Source organism: Thamnophis elegans, chromosome 5, assembly GCF_009769535.1.
Source record: "Thamnophis elegans isolate rThaEle1 chromosome 5, rThaEle1.pri, whole genome shotgun sequence".
Lineage (NCBI taxonomy): Eukaryota > Metazoa > Chordata > Lepidosauria > Squamata > Colubridae > Thamnophis > Thamnophis elegans.
Window position 1 is genome coordinate 48270490 of NC_045545.1, and position 15337 is coordinate 48285826.

Sequence of the window (15337 nt, forward strand, 5' to 3'; positions counted from 1 at the left end):
TCTCAGAAGACATCTATCAGTGCATTTCATTATGAACCACCAAATAAATAAATAAATAAATAAATAACCAATTAGATAGTTTTTAGGGTACCTTTATAAAACTGTCTCATCCTCCTTGTTTCTTCCTTTCACTCCTTTCTATCTACCTCCATCCACAGCATTTCATGCTGTGGAGATATTATAGAGTTATTTTAGGATTCCATTCTGGGGCTACTTTTCTTCCAGTTACTTTGTTTTTGGTTATGAATATTTTTGCATTGTTTCACATCTCCTGATACTTAATAGTATCCTTGGCTGCATAAGCACAAGCAGAAGAACAATAATAATAAAAGAATTAGACGGAAGAATAAAAGTGCCATTCCACTTCTAGTAATCTGTTTCATCCTATCATGTTTTTTTAAGAGTACAAAAGAAATTGTCCCACAGAAAGAGTTCTTATAATTAATTTCACAATCTTAATTCAAATCCATCTTGACCTTTAGTTTGTCTATATAAAATTATACATAAAGATGTTATATATATGTATAGTATAGGGGTCAGCAACCTGCAGTTCTGGAGCTGCATGTGGCTCTTCCATCCCTCTGCTGTGGCTCTGTTGCTGGTTGGCACCACAATTTTGAGGAGCTTCCAGTTAGGGAGAGAAAAGCATACCGCACTAGGAGGAGAGACTATGGGAAGGGGTGGGTTTTCTGGTTGGCTCCACAACTGATAGGGCTTTCGGTTAGGACAGGTAGATGAAAAAGAACACCATCCTAGGAAGAGACTCTATGGTGGGGGAACCGGACTTCCAGTTGGCTCCAGAATTGAACGGGGGGCTTCTGGTTAGGACCTTTGTGGCTCTTTGAGTGTTTAAGGTTGCCGATCCCTAGTATAGTATATGTATATGTGTGTGTATGTATGTGTGTACACCCCCCCCCCAATACATAACATCCTTAAACTTGTATTTAAAACTTTTTTCCCTAAGGATTGAGGGACTCACTGGTATTATAAAACATATCCTTCCAAAGGTTCTTACTAGTTGAAAGGCAATTAAGAAGCAGTTTCCAAAAGTGGTTAAGAAACAAGGCTTTGTATCCATATAAATAGATTACATTTTATGAGAATGAGCTTGATTGAAATCTCTTGACTCACTGTGTGGCTGCCAATCTCTGCTGCAATACTGTCCTCGCTCCTTCAGGGATGTCTACTTTCCCTCCTCAACAGAAGTGTGGAATATTTTTTGTCTTATCCCCTCTTTCATTAGATGTTTCCTTTATTATATCTAGATTCTGGAGCGACTAAATAAAATGTGTGGTGTTGGTGAGCAGATGCGAAAAAAACAGCAGCGTTTGCTGAAAAATATGGATGCCCACAAAGTGATGCTGGATCTGTTGCAAATCCCTTATGAGAAGGTAGGAAGAAGTAGGTGGAAGATGGACACTTGGTTGGAATAGCAGAAGGTGGGGGGTCTTAGGTTCTTATTGGATAATAGATTTTTTTTAAAGCCATTATTCGGGGAATTGTCTAGTCCAATCTTCCTTAAAAACAGTAATTATATATCTAATTTTTTCCTTTTTTCCATTTTGTCGAAAGCTTCCAAAGAAGGAATTTGTGCATTTTTTCTTGGCAGCTGACTTTCTTTTGTTTTGAACCTATACAGAGTGATACCAAGATGTTGGAGATTTTAAAATTAACCCACCAATTCCTACAGAAGTTTTGTGCGGGCAACCAAGAAAACCAAACACTTCTGCATAAACATCTCAACTTGTTCCTTACTACTGGGGTAAGAATGAAGGGGAAAAAAAAGAAGGTGGAAATGTTCAAAACAACAACAACAAAGTGTTGGAAAAATTAAATTCTGCTAGTTCTCCAATTTTCTGCTCAGATTAATTTGCATAGTCTTGACAATAAATATAATAGCTTCATTGCTTCAAATGATTTTTAAGGCCAAGTAGGGCTGGGCTTGCAGTTTAGTCATAATGAATCATGTGATTCACATAGCAGGTTGAGAAGGGCAATAGACTTTGCTTCCCATCTGCTGCTTAGAGGTCCAATCATAATTCCTACATCCATGTCTTTTTCAGAGTCGCTCTAGCTACTGCAGCTGTCACTACAGCCCACTAGCTTACAGAAAAGCAGTTGGCAGCACTCCTAAGATTTTGCTTTCCAAACTGTAAAGCTTTCCATTGCTCAGCAAGGCTCTCTGAATAAAATTGTGTCAGAGAAATTTTGCCTTGGTGGCAAACAATGTTTAAAATTTAAATTAGTTGCTCTCTGCAGATGCTGCCCATAAGGAGCTCTATTACAATAGCGTTTTCTGAGGAAGGTTTCTTTTCTCAGAATCGTAAGTAGGATATTAACATGCCCTAAAAATACTGATGTTGCTATTACAACCTCAGGTGGTAGCAAAAACATTTCAAAGGGTTGCAGAGAATGAAGATGATGCAGGTGGACCTATAGGTCCAGCTCAGGTGGCACAATATCATATATTACCCCTAAAGCCAAACTAATATGGATTTTTTGTTTTTTTAAAAACTGAGCCATTGCAAAGAATACAGTTATTTATGAAATATAAATTGCATCCCTCCCCCCCTTTAAATGCTTGGATTCCTCCTTGGGTGAACCCTTTGACCTTGTCTGTTGAAAAGAGATAGTATAATATCTTGCTATTTTGAGGTGAGAAACATAAAAATACAACACAAGCCCTTCAATCGGCATATCAATTTAATAAGCTTCCAGACTAATGTGGTAGCCCAGATAGGAAGCATGACTAGATGTACTTATTTTATTTAGTGTAAGATTACATTGGGAGACAATATTCCTTGTGCCTCGGCATATGGTCATGCTGGCCACATGATGGCAGAAGTGTCTTCGGATAATGCTGGCTCCCTTGGCTAAGAAACAGAGATGAGCATCATACCTTAAAGTTGGAATTGACTAGACAGGGGAAATCTTTATCTTTACTTTTACCTTTTACATTAGAAGAATCTTGCAAGCCTGGAAGTGCTTTTCTCCTTTTTCACTTTTACAACCCAGGAAATTAGGCAAGGTCTCTTCTGAGATGTTTACTATTGTGACCTTTCTTTTGTGGCTAAGCTGCTGCTTGTGTGACCATTTCTCTGGCTGCAGCTGTTTCCCCTGTCTCTGTGGTCATTCCTCCACACAAACAAAGACAATTCTACTCAGAGGAATGATCTCAGAAGACATCTGAGGTGGGTGCTTTACTTTCCACCTTCTATTTTATTCTCACAACATTTTGAAGTTGCACCTGACCGTGGTAATCAGAAGGGATGGGGAAAATGGGTTTTTCCTGAGAGTTTATACTAAATAAACAGATGAATAATGAAAAAGATGATTAAGATTAATGTTAAGACCTCCCCAAAAATATTGCAACACAGCAGCAGCCACGAGGTGACCACGCTCACCGCCTCCTACACCTCAAAAATAATAAGACCTCCCCAAAATTAAGGCCAAGTGCTTATTTTGGGGGTCAAAAGAAAATACCGTATTTTTCGGAGTATAAGACGCACCCTTTTTCCTCAAAAAAGGAGCTGAAAATCTGGTTGCATCTTATACATCAATTACATCATTTTTTTGCCTCCTGAAGCCCCGTCCCTTTACCAAAATGGCCGTGCATAGCCTTATGGAGGCTTTCAGAGAGCTCCTTGGAGCTGGGGAAGGCAGAAATGAGCAGAAAATGGGCCTTTTTGCCCCCCCCAGCCCCCAGCAGCACTCTATAATCCTCCATAAGGCTATGCATGCATTTTTTTTGCCAAAAATCAGGCCAGTTTTCATGAAAAATGGGCCGTTTGTTTGCTCTTTTTTGCCCCCCCCCCACAGGCTTTTGCACTCTGCAAGCCTCCCCAAGGCTATTCATGCCTTTTATTTGAAAAAAATGGGCCAATTTTTGCGAAAAACGGGCCGTTTTGGGGAGGTTTGCAGAGTGCAAAACTCTTCCCCCCCTTTTGGAAAGCTCTTTAGTTAGAGTGATTGATGAGAATTACATTGATCAAGTGCTGTGCCAGCAAAAACAAACACTTAGGTGCTGCAGATTGTCAGCTATTTCCTTCTCTAGCACATGGATAAATACACCTGAAAACATCTACCTACCTACCTACTCTCTCTCTCCCTACCTACCTACTGTATTTCTGTCTCCCTCTATCTACCTACCACCTACCTACTCTCTCTCTCTCCCTCCCTTCCTACTGTATTTCTCTCTCTCTCTCCCTCTTACCTACCTACCTACCTACCTACTCTCCCTCCCTACCTACTGTATTTCTCTCTCTCTTCCTCCTTCCCTCCCTACTGTATTTCTCTCTCTCTTTTCCTCTACCTACCTACCGGCCTTCTCTCTCTCTCTCTCTCTCTCTCCCTACCTACCTACTGTATTTCTCTCTCGCTCTATCCCTCTATCTACCTACCTACCTTCTCCTCTCTCCCTCCCTCTCTATCTCTCTCTCTCCTCTTCTCTCTCCCTCTCTCTCTCCCTCCCTACTGTATTTCTCTCACCTACCTACCTACTACTCCCTCCTCCTCCCTACTGTATTTCCTCTCTCTCTTACCTCCCTATCTACATCTACTGTATTCTCTCCCTCTCTGTCCCTCTACCTACCTACCCTCTCCCACCCTACTGTATTTCTCTCTCTCCCCCCTCTATCTACCTACATACTCTCTCTCCCTACCTACCTATCACATTTCTCTCTCTGTCCCTCTACCTACCTACCTACCTACCTACCTACCTACCTACCTACCTACCTTCTCTCTCTCTCCCTCTCTACCTACTGTATTTTTCTCTCCCTCTAGCTATCTACCTATCTATCTACTCTCTCCCTCTCCCTACCTATCTACTGTATTTCTCTCTCTCTAGCCCTCTGTCTGTCTGTCTAGTACCTACCTACGTACCTACGTAACTACGTACCTACGTACTGTCTCTCTTTCCCTACCTACCTACTGTATTTCTCTCTCTCTCTCTCTCTCTCTCTCTCTCTCTCTCTCCCTACCTTTTTAAAAAATTTCCCTCTTCAAAACCTTTGTGCATCTTATACTCCGGTGCGTCTTATATTCTGAAAAATACAGTAAGACCCTGACTTATTTTCAGGGAAACATGGTAGTGCATTATCCCTTTTGAGCCAAAGGCTCCAGTCAGCTTTTAAATAATGTATTGAGAGGGATGGTTGGAATTTAAGAAAAAATATTGATTATTTGAATTGAATGTTAGTAAAAATTAACTTTATTTAATTTTCATCATATTATTCCTTCCCAGGTATTGAATGATTTGTACTTTCTCTCATGTTAAAAACTACAGTTTGTTAGCAAATTCTGGAGTGTCTATGGAAGCTCTTCCAAATGTTTTACTTAATGTGTCTAATCTACACATTACACATCAGGTTTCGATACGTATGAGTGATGACAATTTTTTCTTGTCAGCTTATGGAGGCAGAGACAATGCAGCACATCTTTATAAACAATTACCAGCTGTGCTCTGAGATCAGCGAAGGGGTGCTACAACATTTCATCCATTGTCTGGCTACACATGGGCGCCATGTTCAGTATCTTGACTTTCTGCACACTATCATCAAGGCCGAGGGAAAGTACATTAAAAAATGCCAGGACATGATCATGACTGAGGTGAGATTCCAGATCTCTTGGAAAGAGGGTACAAAAGAGGATAAAATACATAGAAACAGACTAGGAAATGTTTACACATAAATAAGGGGTAGCCATTGTAGACTAGCAGGGGGAAACCAGGTAATGTTAAAGGTAATCTGGTAAGAGGCACTGAGAAATTGCAGGGTGAGGCTCTGATTTGGAATATCCCCATTCCTGCATCAAGAACTTCAGGAAATATTTGTTCCTCACAAACCTTTTGCTCAGCCTTCCCGAAACAAGAAATACGAAGTATTAAGATAGTATGGTACCTTAAGATACTGCAGATTTTTACAGATAATAAAAATGAGCCTTGGAAAAATAATATATACAAGGCAGAGCCTGTCTGATCTTATAATCAGGTGTCAAGTTTTAATAATAAAGGGTTGAACCCTAGTGAACCTAAGGTTACAGTCTTCCAAACTGGGAGTTGATTTGTTAAATGGCTATTAATATATAAAATCTATAGGGACATGTTAAGTAATTTAGCAGCTTGACAGTGTAGTATTTATTTAATGTAACCATTTCTTTTTCAATTTTGTAATCCATATACTTACTCTGTACATTTATTCCCATACATAAAATAGTTGCCAAATTACATAAAACAAACAGAGCTTTAATGCTGAGTGTATGAGGATGTTATTACTCAGTGCAACAGATGCCACCTCCAGATGTTCAAATATTCATACCCATTTCCCATCCCTTCTATTCTTGCTTGCTGTTTTGCGACCATCTTTTTCATATATTTTTACCAGAAGGCTCATTTGATCTCAGCTTGAATAGTCAATGGTCAGGGATGATGGAGATTGTGGTGGAAAAGTTGTAGAACCAGGATGGGGATACTTCTGTTAAGCAGTATAGTAATGTATAAGAACCATTCTGATTCACTGTTTTTCAGACTTAACATCTGTAGACTTTAATTCCCAGAGTTTTACCAGCAAGCATTTTAAAGTCACTAATTTTGAAAAGACAGGTTCTCCTTGGTGTAGTTCTCTTCCCCCTGCCAGGTGAAATATAAATTTGTATTAGGATTTTTAAAATCTGTAAATTGGAAGTGTAGCTGCTGCATAACAATTCTCTCATATTTTGTCCCAGGACAGCTAATGCCAGGACATAGAGTTTTATTTATCTGACAGTATTTGTATACTTCCCCCATACAATGAAATTTAGGAGACAATAATATTCTAGAAGGATACAGATGTACTGTACCTGGAGCCAAAGAAGCAAGGATCACATGCTGCTATGATTATCTCAATCCCAGGAGCTTCAGACCATACTGTCTTAAAAATAAGGGACAAGGGGAAAAAAGATTCAATATAGGAAGATATCTCCTGTTAGTAGATTTGCTCTGTATGTATTATGAGTAAACTCTACTATGGTATTATAGAAAAAGTGGTAGGGTGTAGCTGACTTTGATTGATCCTGAAAAAGTTAAGCATGGTTGTACCTGGCTAGGATTTGAAGCCCCTATTCAGGGCTATGCATTAGATTGAAAAATGGAAAGAATGGTCTAAAAAGATATAATGGTGAATTTTTGCCAAGACAGAACAGGGATATAATCACTAGAGATTGAGCTCAACCCGATGAGCAGGTTATAGCACATGAGAAGTAGGCTGAAAAGAGCTACAAAGTAGATATTTAAGCAGAGTCTTGTTCTTTTACTTAGATGCCTTGTCTCTTTCCTATAGATTACCAATGCTGGAGACGATGTTGTGGTGTTCTATAATGATAAGACATCCCTCGCCAACATGTTGGAGATGATGACAGCAGCTCGGGATGGGATAGAGGAGAACAGTCCCCTCATGTACCATATCTCTCTGGTGGATTTGCTGGCTGCTTGTGCTGAAGGCAAAAATGTATATACAGAGATCAAATGCACATCTCTGCTTCCTTTGGAGGATGTGGTGCGAGTAGTCACTCACGAAGACTGCATTACCGAGGTAATGAAAAGATGCACAGTAGATGTCATTTATGGCAGACAAAGAGCTTTGTAGTTACCATATGATTTTGGGTTTCTATCCTCATGTAATGAGGCCAGGCTCTATATGACAAAAATGTGTTTTCTTAGATATATGTCACCTATGCTTGTGCAAAACAGATACATTTGCCAAAGTAAGAAAACAATGACCTGTAAAGACTGGCCAGGTTTAGAAAAGTCTTGTCCAATTACCACTGGGTGACTTTATAGCCAGTAATTATAAGAATGAAAGACTAATAGATCTCTCTATCAACTCACATAATTCTATCTCTTTGAATAATTTAAGGGTGTTGTAGGAGTAAATTGTCTCGCAATTAAGTTGCCCAGTTATCTTCCTTACCAGAGAAGCCACCAGAGGTATATGAATCATGAAGATTATGGTATTATTTTTCAGCCATATCATCGGTATGGGGCTCTTTACAATAATAAAATGGATTTACTTCCTTGATACCCTGTCATATTTCAGACAAAAGCGGCTGGCAGATTGATGATTGTTTTACAACTGTACTTGGCCAAGGTCCTGTTTGATTTTTACAGATGTAGATAATGTTTCTCACGAGCATAAATGTGCTAATAAGAATAAAACTCTATCTCTCCCCCCTCCCCCAAAGAGTGATGAATGCATAGGAGCTTGGTTCTATGTCTTGCAACATGCCCAGTTGTTTAAATCCATGTCTCTTTACTATGGTCTTTCAGGGTGAGAAATTGCAATATGTCATTTTGTCAATCATTGCTATGTAGACACAGAGGTGGAGATGAAGGAAATCTAATACCAGCAACCACATCTGGACACTGTTTGAGAACTTCACCCTTGACATGGCTAGGGTAAGTCTTGAAATTTATGAGAAAATCCTTTGGCCCCAATATGTGAAGAGGTACATAAATTGATACCTCCAACTTGTCCAAATTGGTGCCATCAAAACATATGCAAAGGATATCAGACTGGGAAATTTGGACGAGTTTAATAAATTAGTGAAAAGAGCTTCCTACATAGCAAACTGATTAGTCTCAATGCTAAAAGTGCTTGGTTACCATCAATAAAAAATAGATTCAGTCACTTCCATTAGTGAGTCCTTAGTGATTCCTTAAAGATGATTAATGATTCATTAGGACTAATTATCATTAATTATAATCATAAACATTATGATTATGATTCATTATTAACTAACCATAACCAAAAGCAGAAAAAAAGGGAGGCAGCAGCTCCAGTTTTAGGAGTGCATACCAGTTGTAGGGAACAGTGTTGGGCAAAAAACTTGTCTCATCTCTTCCTGTGAGTATCCCAGAAGTATCTAGTTGGCTACTCTTAAGTAGGTAATTGTCTGATCCAGAAGGGCTATTCATATATTATATAAAATTGTCCCCCCTCAAAGCCCTATAATTACAATTCATTGGACCCAAACTATTTTTGTTATTCTTTTCATTAGGGTACCCTGAGATGATGAAGTCGCTGTTGTTCATGAAAGTTTAGCCCTTTAAAAAGATAATAATCCAAAAAAGTGCTATCAGAGTCCTGATTTTACTCCCACCATAGACTAATGACCATGGCTTTGCTCCTACAGGGAAACAAAGCAATGCTCTCTGGTTATGTGTACTCTTTTACAAAGAGGTTGGCCATGACAACTAGCTATTCTAATGCAGCAAACCTTTGAATATTAAAATTTGAAGCCTACCTATACAGTTGCCATCATCATGCCTTGCTTTGATGTCCTCTGGATATCTGGCTCTCCGCTGTTGGATAACGGAATGCTGAGTTCAAGAACTCAGCTTTCATATGTTCAGTGTGCCAGAGGTTAGAATTGCCATTCTTTGAACAAGATAAGTTTTATTCATTGTCCTATGGGATCACAGGTTACCCACATTTGTTCCTGCTTGGCAGAAGGCACAGCCCTGGGAACTCTCTGCCAAGGTTTGCCTTCAGAGAAGATTGATGCCATACAGCAGACAAAAGCTTCTTTTGTCTCCTGTACTCATTGCACTGTGGAACCTGTTTAGCTCTCTGAATGAACTAATCCGTGGTTAGGTTTTGTAATATTGTAAACTACAAATGCTCATCTCTGCCAACAAATGATTAGGATGCATGAAAGGCAATCCATCACACAGCAGCTCCCCTGCAGCATGGAACTAATGATGGGATAAAGGTGCTGTAAGGATTTTGTTTAGTTGATAATGAGAAGATACTTAATGTTCAAATTTTGATTTATTTCTACTTCAGGTATGCAAGAACGTGAAAAGCGCTTGTCAGATTCTGCCTTGGAGAAATATGTGCTGACTGTGTGCTGGACACAATCAATGCATTCTTCAGTTCCCCCTTCTCTGAGAATAGCACTTCCCTACAGGTACAATTGAAACCTTACAATGGTTGAATCTATTTTCCATTTCCTTTTGTAAGTAAGAATAATTGTTTGAAACATAATAGAATGTGTCCACTCCTGATAACTCTGAAATATGACATCTGTCGACAATACTAAATTGCTACATGTTTCTTTTGTGATGAAAAAAGATCCCGAGAAACAGAATAATCTTCACATTCATTAATATATAGACTTTTTAAATCTTTTGAACTTAGTTTTAGAATGGCAATTTGTAATTGAGTTGATCCTGGATTCTGTTTAAAGTGCTAATTTACAGTTGTCACTGTTGTTATTAGATGATGCAACAGGATGAGTGAGAGGGTGAATCCATGACTGGATATCTCAGCTTAGTGGTTTTTAATAACAATAGCTAATTAGATCAATATAAAAAGTGTTAATCTTTTCCCTGTGCCATTTTTTCCCATTCAGGTTTTGCTTCCCTATGAATGTCATTAGTGTCGTCTTCACTAGAGAAGAATATCTTGGACCTGGGACAAATTAATTGCCATCAGTTAACTGTCCCAGAATGGGACAAAGTATTAATTGCCTAAATATTATTTCAGACCTGAGTCATGTCCCATACCTCATTTGCATTTTAAAAAATGTTGTGGGTCTTGTCTCCCCTGGGTGGAGCTGCAATGGAAATAAAAGCAGGATTTCAGCAGAAACCCTTAAATGTTTCCTCTCTCTTTCAGACACACCAGACTATTGTGGTGCAGCTCCTCCAATCTACCCTGAGACTTTTGGAATGTCCTTGGCTGCAGCAGCAGCAAAAAAGTTCAGTGGAAAACTTGTATTCGCACGTTGGCTATGGTTGGTAAGTAGCAACACCTATTCATTGCTTGGAAAGAAGGAGGGCAGATTTCAGGCCTGCGGGATCTTTCTGAGATCCACCAGCAGAAGCTGCTTCAGAAGGCATAGATTTGATTACAGAATACATAATAATAATAATCAATGAATCATCATCATCAACATCAAGTCCCCACCTTCTTTTCATTTCAGCTATATAAAATGGAGAGTGGGAGTTATATATGGCTGCCATTGTAAAAACACATTAACACGCACTGTAGCCATCAAAAGTTGCTTCAATGGGTGGCATATAAAATTGTAATAAATAAATACATAAATAAATATATAAATATAAGGAAAGCAGCACAAATGTTTTGTCCATCCTTGAATAATACAATTACAAGTGAGGAAAAATTTTCTGCATTATATAGCAGATTAAAAATTGTGAGAATTCTCTGAGCATGCAATTAACACTGTGTACAGTACAATGTGACCTTTATTTGGGGGGTGTGATCTTTATTTTATATAATTTGGTACAATGACCAAGATTGCGTGTGATGGCCAATTTCCTGAACCCAGTATCATCCTTGTCATCAGTGCTATACTTAAAACATTTTCCTCAATATAATGTTTTGTTCTTTTAGCGAAAAGCCGGTCCATTCCTTACCCATGGATCTGGATGCCCATGTCAACTCCCTGCTAAACAGCAGTTCTATTAGCAATGCCCAAAGGAATGCTTCCAACTATAAGACAGCATCCCGTACTTTCCCTCGGGTTTCAGCTACAACCAATCAGTGGGACTACAAGAACATCATTGAGAAGTTGCAGGTACAAAGTCATACTGGTTTTGAGGGACCACTATATGCTTCTCTCTTAATCAGGCATTCTCAAAACAAGAATTTAAATGATCCTGTTCTGACTCTCCAAACACGACAAGCCCTCTGTCTGTCTAATTTAATTAGGGCATCCATCGGAATCTTGACACCCTCTGTATTTAAATAAATGATTATTTTATTAGGAATGCCAGCAGCCCCGGCAAAAAAAAAATATGTTTCTCTCTCAAAGCAGGCTAACAAATCTATCCGGCAAGGAAATGAATAGTTGTCTGCCACATCTATTCATTTCCACCCCTTGCCTTTTATCCCCAGAGCTAGGGTGGGGCTTCGCTAACAGTGGTGGCTCTTCTGTCCCAAGGATCGGCCCACAGATTTCCACTGCTCTCCTCTCCTTTGCCTTCTGTGCAGCCGCGCATGAGGCACTGGGTCCATCTGTTCTTCCTCATCAGCCACCTCCATCACCTCCTGAGAGCTGTTGATTCTCCATCTGAGGGCTGACAGACGATTGGCTCTGCCTCTGCCTCTCTCTCTCTCTGACAGCTCCATCCCCTCTTCCCCCTTGGAGCACTCAGGATGCCCAGATCCAGACTTCCACATCTCCTCCTCATCTGAATTGAGCTACTGGAGGGGCCAGTGGTTGACAGGGCACAACAGATCCTCTGGAGTAACTCAATTCTATACTTCTATATTCCAGAACTTTGGATAATTTGTGTTATTCCCCAGGAATTGGGTTGCAATGTGCTGATAGGTCTGATTGATTGATAGTATTCCAATTGCTTGGGTTGACATTTATTATTATATTGTTTGTGGTTGTTGGTGTACATATATTGTAGTTTGTATTTTAGTGTTAGGTTTTGTTTCTGCTTATTTTTAAGCTAGTGGTTCTCAACCTGTGGTCTACAGACTCCTCGGCGGCTACAATATCATCACAGGGGCTCCGCAAAGGCTTGAAAAAATGTTATAATTTAAATCTTGAAGTTAAGTCTTGATGGTCCATGCTATAGTACGTGGCCACAAAAAGATATTTAAGAGGGGGGGTCCCGTGGTGAAAAAAGGTTGAGAACCATGGTTTTAGCCTTTCAGAATACCTTGGTTGAGTTGAGTAGTTATATCAATATTTTAAACAAATAAATAAAATTTAGCATACTCTGGCTTACTTGTGTATCTGTTTTGCTTCTACTTATTTGGAGAGAGACACTTCTAAGAGCTTTACATTGCTTACAGGTAATCTCAGGATCACAATACACTAGTTTGAATTAACAAATAAATAATAGCTCTACACTGAAAATGCTATGCCATTACAGGACATTATCAATGCCCTAGAGGAGCGCTTGCAACCTCTGGTTGAAGCTGAACTCTCAGTCCTGGTGGATGTCCTGCACTGTCCAGAACTACTTTTCATGGAAGGGACTGAGGCCTATCAACGTTGTGAAAGTGGTGGCTTTCTCTCTAAGTAAGTAGGCTCTCTTGCTTTAGAAAAATGTAGACTTTGAGGAACATTCCCAACTTGTGTCATTATTGCTCATAAATTTTTTATGAGACTAGGGCCTATTTGTTGATTTATTGAATTGGAGCTTTCAGCTGTATGCTCCTACTGATCCAGTTACAGCAACCAAGTTAGATTATATCAAATAACCATTTCAGTTTTGAGCAGATGTCATGCCATCATTTATGGCAATCTGGAATTATCTCCTGAAAATTAGGAGTCAGAAGAACAGAGAAAAAGCAGAGGGAATATACTGATAAGAGGAGTGAATAGATTATAGAATTTGGCAGAGTTGAGACAATTATATTAACGTGCCCATTTAAGTTAAGAATCCAGACTATTTCTTAACACAGCTAGTTTTTATCTGTGATGGCGTGAATACTGTATTTCTGTGTAGAAGGATTATGGTGTGAATTCATTCCCCCACCACCCATCATCTAGGTTAGTCCAACACACTAAAGATCTGATGGCAACTGAAGAGAAGCTTTGCATCAAAGTATTGAGGACACTGCAGCAAATGTTGGTGAAAAAGAACAAATATGGAGACAGGGTGAGTAGTTAAGAATGCTTATTTTTACGTGGGTATAAAGTCTATTTGCCAAATATGTTTTTGTCATCTCTTTATTGTGTTTTCTGGGTAAGTAGTTATGCTTGAGCCTTCTTTTAATGAAAGCTCTTTACGATAAATAAGTCTATACAAAACTTTGCAGGATATACATTTGATTCATGGCTGTGTTAATGCTCTCTTTTCACACTGGTCATCCAGCGAATGATGAAACTTTTAAGATGAAGACAGTAGTTTTCCTGGATGTAAGGCCTCCAGAAACTGAAGTACTATGCACTTGATTAGCTTTGTCCTTCATGCTTTTATCTCCAAGTATCAAATTCTTTAGAAAAAAACATTCAGCAAAAAACATTGACCAAGTTTCTTTTTTAATGCTAGGGCAATACATTGAGGAAAATGCTTCTGGCTAATTACTTGCAGACCAAAAAAACTGGCTCCAAAGGGGAAATTGTTGACTCTTCTGGTATTGGTAAGTAATGAATTAGTATTAAATTGTATCTTCTCCCATTTCTTCTTTGATTTCTTTCCTTATGCACATATCTTCAACTACTGTTTTTTTGCTACTTAACTGTCATCATCTTCATCATTTTACCCATGGTCTACCTACTGCAGGATAAAGGCCTCTTCTGCATGTTTCCAACAAATACAGTCTTGAGTTTTACTTTGCCGATTGGCAAAAGAAACTGTATGCAGCTGATACTGAATAATGTTTCCAAGTTTGTTTGTTTTTTTAAGTAAATTTATGTTTATTAACTAGATTTATATCCTATCTTTTCTTTGGGAGGTCAAGCTGGTGTACATAGCATTTTCTCCCACATATGTTCTCTCTAGAAAAACCTTGTATGTTAACTTGAACTGAGTGATAGTGATTAGTCTAAAGTCACTCAGTAAGATTCCATAACTGAGGATAGACATAAATATAGATATCCAGAGTTAGTCAAGAGTGAGATGGGTATATAATTTAATAAAGTAATAAATATCCCTGATTCTAATCACACCTTAATCACTGATATATTGCATTCTGTTTATTCTGATTATTGATCCTTCTACCTCATGTTTACATTTAATGTTAAATATTATATTTGGGGTCTTTTGTGTGCAAAACATATGTTGTAATACTGAGATATGAAAGGCTGTATAAGGATTTCCACCATTGCAAGTTTACTCTGGGAGCTATTTTTGATCACACAGAGGACAGACCAAAAGCGATGTGATGATTATTGCAAATAATCTTTATGAATGCAAATTGTTTTCAGGCTACTACTTAGGTGGCTAATAATGTACTCCTAACACAGTTTACTTGAGGAGCCAGTTTAGTTTAAGTGTTGGACTAGAAATTGGGAGATTGTGTTCTAGTGCTACCTTAGGCCCAGAAACTGGGAGGCGATGTGTTCTAGTGTTTCCTTAGGCCCAGAAACCAGGAGACAATGTGTTCTAGTGCTCCTTAGTCCCAGAAACTGGGAGATGATGTATTCTAGTGCTCCCTTAGGCCCAGAAGATAACTGGGTGATTTTGGCTCAGACACTGTCAGTCCAATTTACCTTTCCAGGTTGTTATTGTGGAGAAAATAAAAAGTGTAAATATTAAGTGTACTACATTGATGTGTATAAATGAAGATGGGATGTAACATCTAATAATTGTATTAGTGGTTTTGCACTTTATTTCTTGAATGGTTATATATGCTGCCTGAGACAAAGAGTTAAT

The 15337-nt window shown here is 38.8% G+C and overlaps 1 protein-coding gene across 1 annotated transcript in view; it reads left to right on the plus strand.

Moving 5' to 3' along the window:
- Positions 1 to 15337, plus strand: part of ITPR3 (inositol 1,4,5-trisphosphate receptor type 3) — a 141492-nt gene that overhangs the window by 89747 nt on the left and 36408 nt on the right. Inside the window, 16 exon segments of the mRNA XM_032217856.1 lie at positions 1266 to 1391; positions 1640 to 1762; positions 5407 to 5607; positions 7314 to 7569; positions 8306 to 8370; positions 8372 to 8432; positions 8838 to 8843; positions 9828 to 9875; positions 9878 to 9942; positions 10653 to 10745; positions 10747 to 10774; positions 11391 to 11405; positions 11408 to 11574; positions 12887 to 13035; positions 13510 to 13618; positions 14012 to 14102. Coding sequence (XP_032073747.1) covers positions 1266 to 1391; positions 1640 to 1762; positions 5407 to 5607; positions 7314 to 7569; positions 8306 to 8370; positions 8372 to 8432; positions 8838 to 8843; positions 9828 to 9875; positions 9878 to 9942; positions 10653 to 10745; positions 10747 to 10774; positions 11391 to 11405; positions 11408 to 11574; positions 12887 to 13035; positions 13510 to 13618; positions 14012 to 14102 — 1603 coding nt within the window.